The 16,253-nt window shown below is 44.1% G+C and overlaps 1 protein-coding gene across 16 annotated transcripts in view; it reads left to right on the top strand.

Annotated features, from left to right (window-relative positions):
• Positions 1–16,253, top strand: part of CELF4 (CUGBP Elav-like family member 4) — a 700,257-nt gene that overhangs the window by 581,102 nt on the left and 102,902 nt on the right. For 11 of the 16 annotated variants that reach the window (XR_004237446.1, XR_004237445.1, XM_032095909.1 and 8 more), the window contains exon 4: positions 14,130–14,258. Coding sequence is in view for 14 of the 16 variants with exons in the window: in XM_032095909.1 (XP_031951800.1) it covers positions 14,130–14,258 (129 nt within the window). In the remaining 2 variants the exon portion in view is untranslated. The remainder of the gene's footprint in view (positions 1–14,129; positions 14,259–16,253) is intronic. The other 5 variants (XM_032095920.1, XM_032095915.1, XM_032095908.1 and 2 more) reach the window with 1 other exon arrangement.

The raw sequence follows: 16,253 nt of genomic DNA, 5'->3' as shown, positions 1-16,253 counted from the left end.
AGTAAGGAGACAGACAAGGCAGGATTTGGTCCTGAGCACTCCCACCTTCCTGTGTGCTAGAGAAGATGGTGGAGAAAAGATTTGCAGGTGCAAGCTACTAGTATGTCATAGGCATCCACTACAACCAACACCTGTTTGCTGTGATTTCAGACCACAGCAGCCAAGATCAGAGCTGTGGGACTGTCCCCACAGGCTCCCCAGGCAAGGGCTGTCTAAAGTGTGAATGGAGAGGTGCTGTGCCTTTTCCTGACCAAGCTCACTCCTGAGACCTGCCTGTCCACAGCACTGCCAGCAGCACCAGTGCCTGCACTAAACTGCCTCTGCAGTGGGAGGCTGTTTATGAACTAATTTTTTACTGCTGGCATAGCACCCGGCTCGTTCTCACCTTTCTTAAAGGTTAACCTCATTTCCTTCTATTAGTTGGTTTTAGCGAATGCCATTCGGCACGGCAGTTAAAGAGCTCTGTCAGCGGATGGAAATGACAGTGGCATTTAAAGCCAGTCGGAGTTGAGAGCTGGGGGGGTGGGAAGGTGGGTGGAAGAAATAATCTTCAATAAAATGTTTGTAGGGAGATGCTAAGTGACATCAAAGGAGCCTTGCTTTCCCCAAGAGGAGAAATCTTTGGCTCAATGTGCTCATTGGGATGGGTCTCCCTGAGTTTGAAACCAGCCCAAATGCAGGGAGACAAAGTGACTGGAGGACTCCAGAAAGGGTTCTGGACATCCCACCTCTATGGATAACTTCTTTCCGGGTCCAGCTGGCCTTGCTTAGTGATAAGTGTGTGCTGAATATTATTGTCACTGAAGGAAAGCTCCTCTATGAGCGTGTTGATTATAAATTCTACTGCAAGCCCTGCCTGGCATCTCAGGCCACCCTGTCTGATCCCAATTTTACTGCATTCCCTCACTGCTCTGCAGTGCTGTTTCAAAACCTGGGGTGAGACCTGCAGGAAAGACTCCTAGTCAGAGGAAGGGTGAGTTTTGCCTGTGCAGGAGATTTCACAGGAGGTTTGTTTCCTTTTCCTTATTGCAACAGAATGGTGAAAGGAGTGAGAAAGCAGGCTGAATCTGGGAAATACACACAGACTACCAAACCCTGGCACAGAAAAGGTGTGATGGGCATCATCCAGGCTCTTGCTGTCCTTCTGCTCTGTCCTCACCAGATCTCTCCTGGCATGGTGTAATACATCGTTCTGCATGAGGGAGAATCTGCAGAACCCAGCAGTGGCAGGGACATCTGAGCAGTGTTTCAGCAAATCAAGAGTCTGATCCAAAGCCTGCAAGGCTCCGTGGCACTCTTTTTCATTAACTCCAATAAGCTTCAGCTCTAACCCTGAATCCCCGATGTTTATTTCAAGCACTGGCGTAACATCACTGAAATATGATGTTCCTCCTCAGACGCACCTTAGGGTAACAGTCTAAAAGAGTATGGCATAAGTCAAGCCAGATCCTGCTGCTGGGTGGCATCCTAAAGAAGACCCATTCATTTCCTGGGTCATTTGTCGAGCTGTCCAAAGCATTTCAAAGGAACAGTTGTCTAGCCCAACGTGTAGTTTTACAACAGGAAAAGCATTCCCCTGGAACAGGTTCATTTCAATGAGATTTTTGCCAGGGGACATCTTTTTTTTTTTAAATTAATGCATTGAGTTCTCTTTTCAGGAGGTACAAATCTATCATTTTAACAGGATCTTTTTGATTTAATTTTGTTTCAAGTCTGTATTGTATTGAACCGCTAGCTTCCGTTTTGAGTTAGACCAAAGGTTTGTCTAGTCCAGCATCCTCTGTTCCAACAGTGCCCATTAGAAACTGTAGGAACAGGGCTTTTATAAAGAGTGATCCTCCCCCTAATACCCTCTGGCTTCCAGCAGACAGAGGTTTAGTGACTAAGATAGATTTTGCATCTGGATATTCATGTTTTATAGCACTGAGTGGACATAACCACCACTAATCTGTCTCATTTGCCTTGGAGCTAATTTATGACTTTTGCGTTCAGCAACATCCCATGACAGAAATGTCTTTTATTTATTCATATGGTGTGTGAAAATATACTTTCTTTTGTCTGGCTGAAAACCACAGACATTCTGCTTTATATATTTTATGTTTTGAGGTTATTAAGACAAAGGCTTTTTATTCCTCTGAGACAATACCCTGTAACATTTCACAACTGAAGAATTTCCATTTCACAAGAACTTTGGCCTCTCCAATTCAAAGTGGAAGCACATTTTTTGAGACATCAGTATTTTTTACATTAAAAAAAAATCCATTTTTCATCCAGTTTCAGTCATTTCATTATATCAGTGTAACTGAGGGTGACAGCAGAAAAAATAATAATAGCAACAACAAAAAAATCAAATAAATACCTACCAACAATAACAAAAAGCCTACTTGGGCACCTTGGGAAGAACTGGCAAGAATGAATTAAAGTTTCACAATAGCAGCTTCTTCCTGCCAGCTGGACTAGGAGAGTAACAAGGACAGGTTGGGAGGATCAGACACCCCAGCCTAATCACGCTGGCACCACGTCATGTGCCTCCTTGTTGTTCAGCTGCCCATCAGACAGGTGTGTTCTATGTAGAAGCAGAGTCCAGTTCTCACCTTCATTTTTATCAGTAAAATCCTCCAAATGGCACTTCCACCTACAGAGAGTGAAGCTGGTTTAACAGCTGGTTTAACAAAAGTTATGCCATCCTTTTAGGTTATCTGCCTTGTGGGGAAAAAGTCACTATCAGGGTGCGCTAGCAGTCAGTGGGATGTCTGAAGGATTAACTGGGTGGATCCTTTTGGGGTTCAGATCTTGTACCATTCACCTTCAACTGGCCATATGCACTGCATGCCCACCTCCACTGCTCACATCCATAAGCAGATCCTTACAGGATTTCACCTCTTGCTCCATAAAGCAGGGTGAAATTAGTTTTTTCCCCCCAATCTTCTTATTTTTCTGCTTACAGTTATAGGCAAGACTATCTCTTTACATGCTCATATACACAGCCTGGCAAACTCCACTTTTGATTTTAACTAAGGATTCCAGGTACAGCATCAAACAAATAATGCACAAAACTTCTGGGTGAAATACAGCTTCATAACTGAAGTGAACATTAGGCTAAGAGCTGTATAAAGTAGGAAAGGTGTTATTGAGACCTATGAGATGTGCTGCTTGGATTCCTTTATTATTATTGTTTTCTTTTGCGTTTTCTTCATTTTCTTTGTTTGTAGATGAGGGGATGGAGAGGAAAAAAAGCCAGCAAGTTTATAAAAGCAATAGAGAAGGGAGTTAAGGCATTTTGTGGAGATCTTTAATGACATTCTGTATAATTTGAAAGTGGGGAGAAAAGGGGGGAGAGAAAAAGGGAATTAGCAAAAAAACTGGCAAAAGAAAAGTGGAATGTGGAGAGAAGCGTGTGGATGAATTTTAATGCAATCAGAAAGCTGTAATAATGGTAATAAAGGAATATATTCAGACGTCAAGAGAGGGAGAAGGGAACAGGACCCGCGACACCAGAATTTAAATTAGACATAGGCGTATAATTCTCTTTTCTTCCCCCCCTCCTTTCTTCAAATGAAGAAAATGGAATTTTTAAGCACAGCAAAGGAGGGATTAACAATTGGCAGGTTTTCAGCCCTTTGTCTTTTGGCGAATCCCATTTAATCACCGTCTTTAATATTAAGGAGGCTGTGGCCGTGCAGGGCTGTCTCAGGCTTGGGGGAAAAGGGATGATATACAGAGGAAAAGAGAGATAACACTTAGGTTCAGGCAATTGTGAGGAAGTGTTTCAATTACCTCCACTGAAGTCTTTAAAAACTGAAGTTTAATTTGATCTGAAATGTCGTCCCAGCTCCTGCAAGAGAAAATATGTCCTTCCCACCCCCCTTCCTGCCCATGCCTATGCTGTTTCAATAGTTCTCAGTGCTCAAGGCTGGAGTACTACCACAGGTTAATGTCTTGGCCTTCTAGGCTTCTGGAAAGGGTTTCAAAGCCTCAGCTGGTCACCAGTGAGATGGGTTTAGGAACTGAAACTTATTTTCCTGACATACTAGTCTTGACACCACTGACCCTGCAGAGTTCGTCAAGAAGCTTCTAAGCTTTGCTCTGAATGAGTGTGAAAACCAAAAGGCCCTTCAGACTCAGCCTCAACCTTGTGTGGCCACAGAGTGAAAATGGGATGTTACACATAGGAATTAACATCTGTTAAATTCCCCAGAACCAAAGGCAGCAGGAGTTGTATTCAAATCTGAGCTGCCTCTGAAAGGTGAGTGCAAAAGCATGATTCAGTGTTCATTTGAGGTGTCATTTGATAGTACAAGACAGTCTTCTCCTTCATCTTCCTCAGGAAATCTGTCAAACTGGGCCAGGATAATATTTGTGAATTCACAGGAGGAAGGAGCCTAAAGAGTCATGCAAATTCCTGCAAAGCTTAGTCATAGCACCACTGCACACATTTGCTCTTCCATGCTGGGTCGCCTTAGGTACCTTCTTCCATGAACATTTCCAGGGCTGTTCCTGGGAAGTGGGAACTCTAAGAACAGGCTGCTAATATCTACAGAAAGAAGTCTGATTTTACTTTTTTTCATGATTGGTAGGTTGATTTGAATTCAGATATTCTTTCTGCCGTGTCAGGATTGTGAAAAGAAAGTGTGGTTTTGGGCTATAGGTTGAGTTTAGAAAGACCAGATTTTTACTTCCAAGTCTTTTCCTAAAAAATGTTGTCTCAGGAGCAATTCTCAAAAATATTCCAGTTGTGTGTTTCAGATAAAGACTAAACTTGGAAGAATTATGAGCTGCAAGGCACAGTTCAGAAGCAGAGGCTTTGTGCTTTGCCTGGCATGGGGTTTTAGACTTCTCTCACCAACAGCTTTCCTAAGCCAGGGCTACAAATAAAATGGATCTTTGCAAGTTGTTTTCCCGACTCAATATCAAACACCATAAAACCTGTCATTTAAGATCTGCACAGGGAATAGCATCTCTTGGCAATGGACAGTTGTGATAGGGCTGTTCAGCAAGTCAGAACTACAGATATTTGTCTTGGGGTTATAATATTCACAGCTGTACAAGAAGAGTCTGCTGTTAGAATCATTCAGGCTGTGTCTTCATGGCAGGGTTTGCTTGGCCTGTGGCCAAAGTTTTGTCCTTACCCTATGTGCACAGAGGAAGGCTGAGTGTGTTTTCATCTGAACTGCCCAGATGAGGCTCTCGGTTTATGGCTGGGTTTCACTTCAGTGCAGGTACACAGCTGGTGTTCCCACAGCACCACAGGCCAGTCAAACCCAAACAGCACCCACCCTTCTGCTCTGAACCCTCTTCTCCATCTCCTTCCATTTTTCATCATAGCTCTGCATTTTTTTCCATCCTGCTCATACACTTGCTTTCCCAGACAATTTCTGCACGTGGTTTAGCAACTGATGTACATCAAGGATCTCTTCCCCGTAAAGTAGGTCTTTGCTCAGGAGGGTAGAACTGTAATATAGACTAGGACACTGAAAGTAGAGAATAAACCCAGTTGTGTTTAATTAAAAAACACAATCTAAGACATTGGGTTCAATATCTGGCAACAAGTTAATTTTCTTTCCAGTTTCTCATAGGGCAAACAGCAGCCAACATCTGTGTTCTCTTGGACACATGCACCTTGATCACCATGACACTGTCTTTAGGAGTCACGCCACTGCAGGACATGAAAATCTCTCCCTGCAAGATAACTCCAAAATTCAGTCATTGTAATTTACAAAAGTAATCCTTTATTGAGGACTAAACCCTACTTGACTTACCCCTGCTGTCTTTCATGAAAAGGAGTTGGGAAAGCTCCAGCCACTTAAATCTGATAGAAACCATTGTAGGGTTCAGCCACAGATCGGATCCCCAGCCTGCCCGGAACCTTTCATTACTACTGCCAGACTTGTGCTCCTGGAGTGTGGCAAACCTCACCAATGCCCAGTTTTGTTGGAAACACCAATTAGTCTTTTTGCTGGTGGGGAAACTGAGGCTGCCTTTTTCACAGGGTAATTTATGTAGCCCATATTTCCACTGAGGCCGCTGTCCTTGGCAGAGATATATCGTAAGTATTTAATAACAGTAACTGCACAGTCATCTATCTCTTTGGTACCAGGAATAGCAAATCACTCTAGGAGAAAAGTGGTTTTGTTTTCCACAATTTCCAAAGCACAGCTTGAGATGGGACCCAGGAGTCCCAAAAAACAGTCTGAAATGTATAGAAAACAGCTTCGGACGATCTCTTGAACATCCTCATGGGTCCACTCTTCCATAACTAGATCAGGAATGATTTTCACTCTTTCCCAAGGCAAGATATAGGTTCTATCTATTGAAAATAGTTTGTGGCATGTTCAAAATAAGCAGAAGGAAGAGGTTCCTAACTCAGTGTGTGCTTAAGCTGCAGAATGTCTTGCTGCAGGATGTGCTGGATGTTTGCAAGAGCACATGGGTTCAAAAGTCCACTGAACAATTACATCAAAGAAAGACATTTCAGAAACTACTACATATGAAAAAAAAAAAAAACAACAAAAACACTGCAGACTCCAGAATTCCCTGAATTGTAGAGCACTTAATTCTAGGAGAATGTTTGGGGGGATTAACAGAATTCCCTGTTCTTTTACTCTTCCCTAGACATCCACAACTGGCTGTTGCCAGAGACAGCAAACAGAGTCAGACCCTCTGTCTCTTGTTCAGCTGTTCTTCCACTCTGTTTACAGGATCCATGTCCAAGTCAAGGCTCAGAGTGCAGCCAAGCAATTAAGTAAGAGAAATCCTTCAAACTAAGTTTTTGACATGCAACAGTGGAGAGTAACGCACCTGTGGGATGAAGCTTCCTTCTCTGCGCAGGAGAATTATGCTCCCACACCTGGGCTTATATTCATTTGTGCTTGTCCCCATCACACAGCTGTTCAGATTAGCTGTTATTCTCTCTAGCCCAGGTGTCTCAAAGCCTCCGTCTCCAGCAGTTGGACACCAGCAGCTGTGCAATCATATCTGCTAACATACGGGATATAAAGGATCTGTTAAGTAAAACCAAACCAGGGAGAGCAGAGGGGGAGAGATAAGTACAAAGAAATCAGTCCTGTAAAGATGTGATTAGGGACGCCCCACAACACCCAGCTGGAAGGAAGAGGTGAACTCAGCAAACATTTTAAAGCCTGCAGCAGAATTAGCCCCTTGAGGGTGTTGTTTGATATGGAGAGGAGGAGGGGAAGGGGCCAAATAGGAGCTGCTGCAAGTGGAAGGAGAGTTTATTTGCTATTGTTTGGAGTTAGGTAGCAGTGTGTTTCTGTCGTTTCAAGAGAGGATTGGGCTTTTGAATCTGTTGGTTTTTTCCCCCCATCCTAATTTTTGAAACACCCCTATTTTACAAGATTCATGTATTTTCCAGCAAGGTACCATGGAGAAGATAATTAGCTAATTTACAATTAGCTACAACAGAATTCATAATCACTTCCCCTGTGGAAAGGGTGGTAATCATCATCACGTAGCTGTAGGACTGCTGTGAAAATGGCAATAGGAGTGTGAAGCCCAGGCCCTGGGAAATGCCCTGCTTTTAGCCTATTGATCACCTGATTAGCAGAGGTTAAGGGGAGTGGTGGAGCACTCTGGCTTGAGACAGCAACAGGTTTGCGCTTGCAGATTTGAGTTCACAGCTCAAACCAAACTTTCATAATGTTCAGGGCATCTGCAGCTCACCCTTCTGCTCTCTAGCTCCTTTCGTCTTTGACCTGTAGAGGATTCCTTGGTCATGACTGTCTGAAAGAAACCCAGGTTTATAGCTCTTTTTCACCACTGTGACTTTGGCATATTCCTGATCCCCTTTCTTGGGCTTGGGAGTTTTGGTGGTTGAAAGGCCGGACACGAGAACCAATGGGCTCTTGCAGCCCAGAAACCAGCCCTGTCCTGGACTGCATCAAAAGAAATTTGAGGGAGGTGATTCTGCCCCTCTGTTCTGTTTTCGTGAGGCTCCCCATGGAGTGCTACATCCAGCTCTGGGGCCCCCACCATACGAAGGGTATGGACCTGTTGTAGAGTATCCAGAGGAGGCCACAGAGATGATCAGGAGGCTGGAGCACTTCTGCTATGAAGACAGGCTGAGAGAATTGGGATTGTTCAGCCTGGAGAAAACTCCAGACAGACTTTACTGGGGCCTTTCAATACTTTAGGGTACTAATAAGAGAGGTGGGGACAGACTTCTGAATATAACCAACAGGATAAGGGCTCCTGTTTTTTCAAACAAAAGAGAGCAGATTCACACCAGATAAAAGGAATACTTTTTTTACCAAGAAAACACTGAAATAGGTTGCCCAGGGGGGTGGTAGATTCTTCATTCCTGGAAACTTTCAAGATCCTGTTGGACAAGGCTCTGAGCAACCTGCTCTAGTTGAGGATGTGCCTGCTCACTGCCAGCGGCTTGGAGCAAATGACCTTTAAAGGTCCCTTGCAACCCAAACCCTTCTGTGATTCCATGTGAGTATGTGAGCATCTCAGTGCTATCTCCTCTTCCTTCTCTGCCAAGGATGAATCAGGAGAGTGGGCAAGGAAGATCAGCTCTGCCTCTTGCATCCTCTCTGGTAAATGTGCCACTTGGTCCTATGCACTGGCTGTTCTTACCCACACCTGCATGGAAAACTTCTCTAGGCTGCTTGTTTGTTGTGGTGCCAAGGAGATAAGCTTAAAGGCCTTCCCAATGCCAGGACCAAGGCATTGCAGCTGCTCCCGCTCTGTGTGTGCAAGCCACATTTGGGAAGGAGGGGAAGAGCAGCAGGGACAAGTAATTATTAGCTACGTAAATTAGCCTGGGAGACAGAGATGGTAAATCTGTCCCTCTTTATTTCCAAGGCCTTGGAAGCCATGTTCTAGACGGTAAAGCCGGTTTGCGCTTTCCCAGTACAAGGATTCAACCTCTTTGTTTTGCATGAGGAATAGGAGAACACAAGTGTATTTATATACTCTTATCTAAATGTACCCCCACGCACACACATACATTAGCGAGTGCTATCCAGATAAACACAGTCTTGTGTCATGTCTCCCTGCGAGTGACCCTAATTTTCCCCCAGTCCCTCCACAATTGCTGTGATTCTTGTTCTTGTCCTCTTGCTCCACAGAGGGTCAAACATCCTGCATCTCATTGTCCCTTCTGTCTCTTTAATTAGTGCCCATCCTCCCCCTTCTCCCCCTCACTCCAGTGTTCCCCCTTCCCATCTCCTCTCAGCACTTGGTTCGCAGCGCTCTATTATTTCACCTTTCATGTGTGCCGTCTCCTTCGCCCGGGCCCATCTGACACCTCTGCCTTACACTTATCATGGAAACATAACATTTAAATACAAATAGGACAGGGAATAATTTAACCCCTATTTGCACTGGGGAAAGTGCCGAGGCTGTGTATAAACACTGCAGGGAGGTCTATAGATGCTGTGTATTTATCTGACAAGTTGCATTTCTTCACCACGCTGCCTTGCAGCCAGCTTTTGCTGACAGGAACAAGCCTCCATCACTGGCAGAGTGGTCAGGAAGAGAGAAGCCTGGTTCCACGGGGATATTGGAAATGTCACCAAGGGAACACCTCTGGGAACTCTGATTTGCCAGTGCTGTAGTCCTTCTCTCCCTTCCTGTCCTCCTGTGAGGATCTCAGGGTGTTACCTTCTGTCATTGTGATTTTTTTATGGCAAAATGGGATAGACCTATGAGGACCTTAATTTTCAGTATTATCAGAGTGCACTAGCAAAAAACTCCTTGGCTCCTGTGTGCCACCACACAAAAAGATATCCACCCATTGGTTGGATATCCACCTGTTGGTTGGATATTTCCATGGCAAAGCGGGCATGACAGACTCAGCTTGTGGAAAAAGACTGATAATGGGGGTACAATAATGAAGGAAGACAAAAATGTGAGGAGAAGAGGCTCACATAGATGCTATGTTCCGTTGCAACACTTCAGGCAGTTTCACTGCTCATGGTGCTGCTGGTTTTAAGGCTGTCCCTGCAGCAAGGTTAGTGGGGCGTCCTCACTAACATTCAGTATTCAGGTGAGATAGAAACTGAAATTGTCACTTGGGACAGTGTAATAGACAGAAATTTGGACAGGTTGCTCCTCACAAAAGCAAAGGGAAGACACTCAGATGTGAACCAATACTTGATGCACGGCCAAGTGTGGCCTTAAGGAGGATACATGGAATCACACCTGTTCTTAGACAGGCTGAATAAGCTCACTGTCCTCATTCTCCCCACGGGGAGGAGATGGAGGACGCTCCTCCTGGCTGCCCATCTCCATTGAGCAAGGCTGTGTGGTACTGCGAGGTACAACTCCCTCTCCATGGGAACAGGCCAGTTTAGGCTGGAGCACAAGGTCACGCCACAGCTCATGTTGGGGATGTCCCAGATCGTGGGCTCATGCCTGGCCTCTTTTTGTCCTTCTCTTCTGCCCTGGACAGTGGTATTTCTGCTCTCCTTGACTGTGTATTCACTTTGCCCTGGGACCCAAAGCTGGAAGGTTTTTAGGAAGCCTTGTCTGAAGGTTTTTCACCGCATAATCCCACAGTCTGAAATGGCAGTGAGCACTGAACAATGGTGGAGATGGGGGACTGAGTCTGCCCAGTGCTTTGAAATTCAGGTGTGGTTCCTGAGTCACATAGAGTTGGAACAATGTCTCACTGAAAGAGGAGGAAGCATGGGACTCAGGATGGTGATATGAGTGGACTGTGGTTGGTAGAGACGGACCCTACAGGCAGGCAGAGTTTAGGGACAGCACCATCTAGGACTGCTCCAGGTTTGTGTGCAGCCTAAAACTCTGATCTTTGTAGGATGTAGTGTCCTCAAGTCTCCCTAGAGGACCCTGGAAACATCTGGTGAGCAGCACCAGTGGTGTGCACACACGCTCAAGAGACACCTTGATGATACCAGCGCATCCCCTCTTCATTTTATTCTTGCAACCTCTTGGCCTTATTTAGATATATTTACAAATCAGAAGTAGCTGTCTTGGTCCATGGCAAGTCTAGGATGTGGAAGAGCAGTGTATGATGATGCCCAGAAGAGGCTCATAAAAGACCATAAGAGGATAAACTCCTTAGCCAAGGCCTGGAACATGTTGAATGGTCCCTTCTGCTGGACTCTTCCCTCTCTCTTTCTACTCAAGATTTGTGAGGGGTGTTGTTAAAATACAGTGTTGAGTTCCCTGAAAGAGCTGCGATGTGAGAGGCAAATGCAGCACTTTGTTATAGAAACTACTGAAAGTAAAAATACCTGTTAAATCGACTCATTTTTTATCAGTCTAGTGTGTGATTGTGTAGAGTTCTGAGATGGCAGATATAACAAATGATTCCCCTGACTACACAGGGTGCTGTTTTTCAGGAGAGAGACAGGATGCTGATTTAGATGGGGTTGGTGGTAATGTCCAAGCAGTGGCTGTCCATGGGGTTCTATCTCCCCTGGACCAGCAGCTCCTGGGGAAGGTGATGCTCACCTTTGACAGAGCCTGTCCCGCATGGTCTGATGACCATCTCGTGGGCAGCTCACCACATCATATGCCCGCCAGTACAGTCCCAGTGTACTGCAAAGATGCAGGGTGGGGGGAAGTAAAAATAATAATTTGAGTGGTTCCTAAAACACCTGGTTTTAGCTTTGTGAAAACTAGACCAGACAAGGCAGTTTCAGGCCAGTTCCACACTAGAGAGTTTTGCTGACAGAGGAGGGATGTGATATTATTTTTTTAATCATGCATTTATATTAGCAAAAAGTCTGGTGAAAACAGTTACACAGCTATAGAAGTGCTTTGGCCGATGCAGCTTATTTGAAACAGGGGAAGCTGTATAAAGTAGAATATAACACTCCTCTGTTGTGCTGGAATAATTTACCAGACACAGAGTTTCTAGGCAAAACCTTTTGCCATCCATGTTCCTAGTTCTTTCTGGCTGATCTGCCCCCTTCCTAAAATATCTTGCAGGACAGCTGGTCCCATTTGCTAGGTGGGTCCCATTTTCTTCCAATATCTGGAAAACCTCTGGACTTTGGACTGGACTCTTTTCCTAAGGCTCTGTCACGCTCTAGACTGAAAGATACCCCAGAGACCACACAGTGAACTCCAGTAGCTGCCTCTTTAAGGCTTGTACCTCACATCTTGGAGTCTCTTTCGCAGGACACTTTGGCCATTGGGAAACAAACCTTTCACATGTCCAAATCACCCTCTCGTGAGGTGGGGACAACCTAACCTACAAGCTACACAGTGTTAGGTAGGGTTTTGTGCACCACTACAATCTGAACTTTGTGTTGCCAGCAAACACCTCGAAACACCTCTCTGCTTAATCAATTCCAACATAAAGCAGGAATATTTCTTGCTTTAACAGGTCTATCAAAAGGCTATTTCTGTTCTTCTCACTTAACAGAAGTGCATCTGTATCTCCCTAAACCTATTTTTCCTACCAGTTCAGCAGCCTAGCTGAAGGCAACATAACTCCTGCTTTTCTGTGGGCCATACACTTTTTGTTGTCGTGGATAGCTCGACTGCAGGGTTGAAAGCTCCTAATATCCTCATTCAATAGCCACTCCATGAAAAATAATTCACATCCAAGGCTGTAAAGTAATTTGCCAATGTGCAGGTGCATCTTGGAGGGGGGAATTTTGATCAAACACTGGTTGAAGCAGAACAGATTGCCTACACCAGCGATTTCTCGGTGAACAAAAGTGACATGAATTGCCCAATTAGTCAGCCAGAAAAGGGTTATTGCAAACCCGTGTTTTGTTCAGCTTTAGGTTAACCTGTACGTTAAAAAAATAAATTAAATAAAAAATAAAATTATTTAGATATTTACATATATTTATTCAAATTAGTTACATCTGCTCTGTAACGTGCTCTGAAAAAACCCTCTTGGTTCACACATTTACATAGTGTTTAATGAATCATAAATAAGACATTTATGAATCATGTGCAAATGGCCTGTTTACATACACGATGTAAACTATGTAAATTTCCTTTTTTTCTTGGTGTAATGGTAGTAGTGTCTGAACAGAAACCTGATGGAGAGGCATCACTCAGCCCCCTCTGAGATCTTTCTGACAATCACTAGTTTGTTTTCACCAATATTTTCTGAAGGTGTCTCATGAAGATCCCCAAACTTGGTATAAGTCCATGTATAAATCATAGAATCATTTGGGTCGGAAGGGGCCCTGAAGATTATCTAGTTCCAATCCCTGCTCTGCTCTCACTCCAAGAAGCCCATGTCCTTCCTGTGCTGGGACCCCAGAGCTGGATGCAGTGCTCGAGGTGGGTCTCAGCAGAGTGGAGCAGAGGGGTAGAATCCCCTCCCTCCCCTGGTACCCACAGGGCTCTGGATGCAGCCCAGGACATGTTTGGTTGTCTGGGCTGTGAGTGCACAGTGCTGGGTCCCACTGAGCATCCTTGTTCAAAATACAATTATCTACTAGCAAAAAACATCCTGCTTTGGCATGAAATACCACCTGCCGGAGCTATCTTAGATATTAGCAAACATATAAGTTAACTTTATGTTTCAAAAAACACGTTTCAAAAACTTTGGGCTTATTTCAAATGAACCTTATAAATATATTAAAAATCTCATCCAAACTTGTAGATATGTGTCTCTGAGTGGGCATGAATGACAAATCTCCAGTTTACAGGCTGTGACTTCCGTTATATCCTGATTTTAAAAAGCTTACATTAAACTTTTTTCCTGCAACTTATTTAGTATTGCGAGGGCTACTAACTTATGTTATTTTTCATTTGGACTTGGTTCCTACATGCTATATTTATACACATTCCTCTTGGATTGCAGTCTGAGCAATGTTGTCATTTCAGTTACTGAAAACTGACTGCAAAAACTGCTCAGAAGGAGCTGATTTGGAAGACTTTGGTGCCTAGATTTTAAGAGGCAGACAAAGATTTTATATATAACCAAACCATTTTTGTTTGTTGTTTGGTGGTTTGGGTTTTTTAAAAATTTGCTGGATTATTTTCAAGTACTCATGGGAAGTCAGAGGCTGTTAAGGTTTTTGAGCCAGCCACCTGAAAAGACTAACAGCTTCTGAGATGTGTCACCTCGGTGAAGTCACCGTTTGTTTTGCATGTGATACTGAGCTGTCTTGGCTTTCACATCCCTCCTGAAATATGGTAAGCATCTCTTTATTTTGTTCCAGAAGACAGAAAACTCTTTGTGGGCATGCTCAATAAGCAGCAATCGGAAGACGATGTGCGCAGGCTATTCGAGGCGTTTGGCAACATTGAGGAGTGCACAATCCTTCGGGGACCCGATGGCAACAGCAAAGGTAAGGGATGGCTTCTGTTGAGCTAGACCCCAGTCTTCGTGTGTATATCACTTTCTGGTGTGACAAAAGTATCACATAGCCCCCAGAACAGCATCTCTTACTTTAGGAGGGGTCACATTTTTGCTCTGCTGGTCACTCTCTGCTTACGCATGAGAGGAAAAAGCTGATTGCATTTTAAAACACACGTCTCCAATGGGCTATGTCTCACCGACACCTGTTACTGCTTGGGCAGAGCCTCCTCTCTGAACAGGGCCTTTACATTCACTCAAGATGTGCTCTCCTCGCCCCACTGAACAGGACAATTCTTTCTTTGAAAAAAGCCAAGATTGGTACTTCACACCTTGACTCACTGGCTCCATCATCAACTCTGATTATCTCTCACCCACCAGCCCCAGGTCTTTCCCTTCTTCACCTGATTTCTGCATGGAGTCCTACCAGCCAGTGATCACAGCTGCAAGGGTACAGGTGCCAGTTTAAATATCATACTCATTACACATTTACTGTTTGAAACACGCAAATGCTTCATTGCAAAACTGGGTGTCTTTCCCCCTTCTGCCACTTTTTGTTACCTGAATAGCACAAAAGGTCTTCTGCTACAGCCCAGGCATGAGAATGACGCTTCTCTCTTGTGCAGGAAGGTCATTTTTTCTCCCTCAGTCTCTAGACAAAGTAACTTCAGTCTGAATAGGAAACCCTCTCCTCTTGGCAGTATAATGTGTCCTTTAAATATTAATCTGCATATAATATAGCATAAACTGTGTTGGCATGCGCAACACCAGAGAAGAGGCCAGTCCTGCTGACACAGTTCTTATCTCACTGGATATTTTGACAAGTGACAACATCAACCAGCGCATTTTTGCAACGGGGAGGCAAAAAATCTAAATCACAGTGATGCACTGGAGAAAAATATTGCTATTCCATAAAATCACTGGTGGCCAAAAAAAATACTTCACACCAGCCTCATAGCTGTTCAATACACATCAGCACAACTCAGCCTTCCTGATATAAATGGCTGAAAAAAGGCTGCGGGCACCTTTCTTCAATTGTGCAGTTACTTTATTTCCATAACACCCAAAGACAGGGGCTGCCCCACAGGGAAGCAGTAGGCTAGGATGTCCTAGAAGAGCTGCAATCATCATAATAGCAGACAGTTAAGCACATCATTCACTGAACAAATCAGCAAATTGGGGAAAAGCAAAAAAAAAAAGTCTGTCAGCTTCCACCTGGAATGAAATCTAATGACAAAGGAGTTAAATAGAGTAATAATAAAGGCAATAAAGTCTGAGTTCTGTAAGAAGCAAATTCCAGAGGAGATCCAACCCACAGACCTGTCTTCATACTTGCTCTATCTCTTTTTTTTTTCGTTCTAAAACGATTTCATTATGAGACAGAGTCTGAGTGGCAGCTCCATATTGCTAACCAGTTTAATTATTAGCGCTAGCAGGCTGCAGTCTCAGGCTGACGTTTCACTGAGTTGTTCAGGATCAATACTGAGCCTTGACAGAGTTAATATTACCAGCTTCCATTTGCTGGTGCTATTTACTGAGAATGTGAAGCTCCTAATTTACACACACACGGTTTCGTGCATGCACACACGCACACAGAGCAGTCAATCCAATGGAAAACTTAAGGCTAGTGCCCTTATCTTAGGAGACAGTCAGGCAAGCCACAACTCCCACAAAGTTATTGCCAGTCTGTAATGGTTTCCATCTGCTAGAAACCCATATGTGACACACATTGCTTGTGAGCTACTTATTTTGGGTAAAACTCATAAGGCTTAAATTCTATGTAAGTTGAGATTTAAGCAGATTGTCTAAATTCCAGATAGCAGTCAGATCCCATACACTTAAATCCTACCCAGCCCACCAGGTATACCTGTGGTGAGCCTCTATACCCTTCCGGTAGCTCAGTGCAAGCACTGCTCTCAGAAGCTGGGTTGCAGCTTCCCAGTTTTATCCCATCACAGTCCAGTCATAGCCAAAAAGCTGCCTGAGA

Source organism: Corvus moneduloides, chromosome Z, assembly GCF_009650955.1.
Source record: "Corvus moneduloides isolate bCorMon1 chromosome Z, bCorMon1.pri, whole genome shotgun sequence".
Taxonomy (NCBI): domain Eukaryota; kingdom Metazoa; phylum Chordata; class Aves; order Passeriformes; family Corvidae; genus Corvus; species Corvus moneduloides.
The sequence above is the reverse complement of the archived record's forward strand: the minus strand, read 5'-3'. Positions and strand labels throughout refer to the sequence as shown.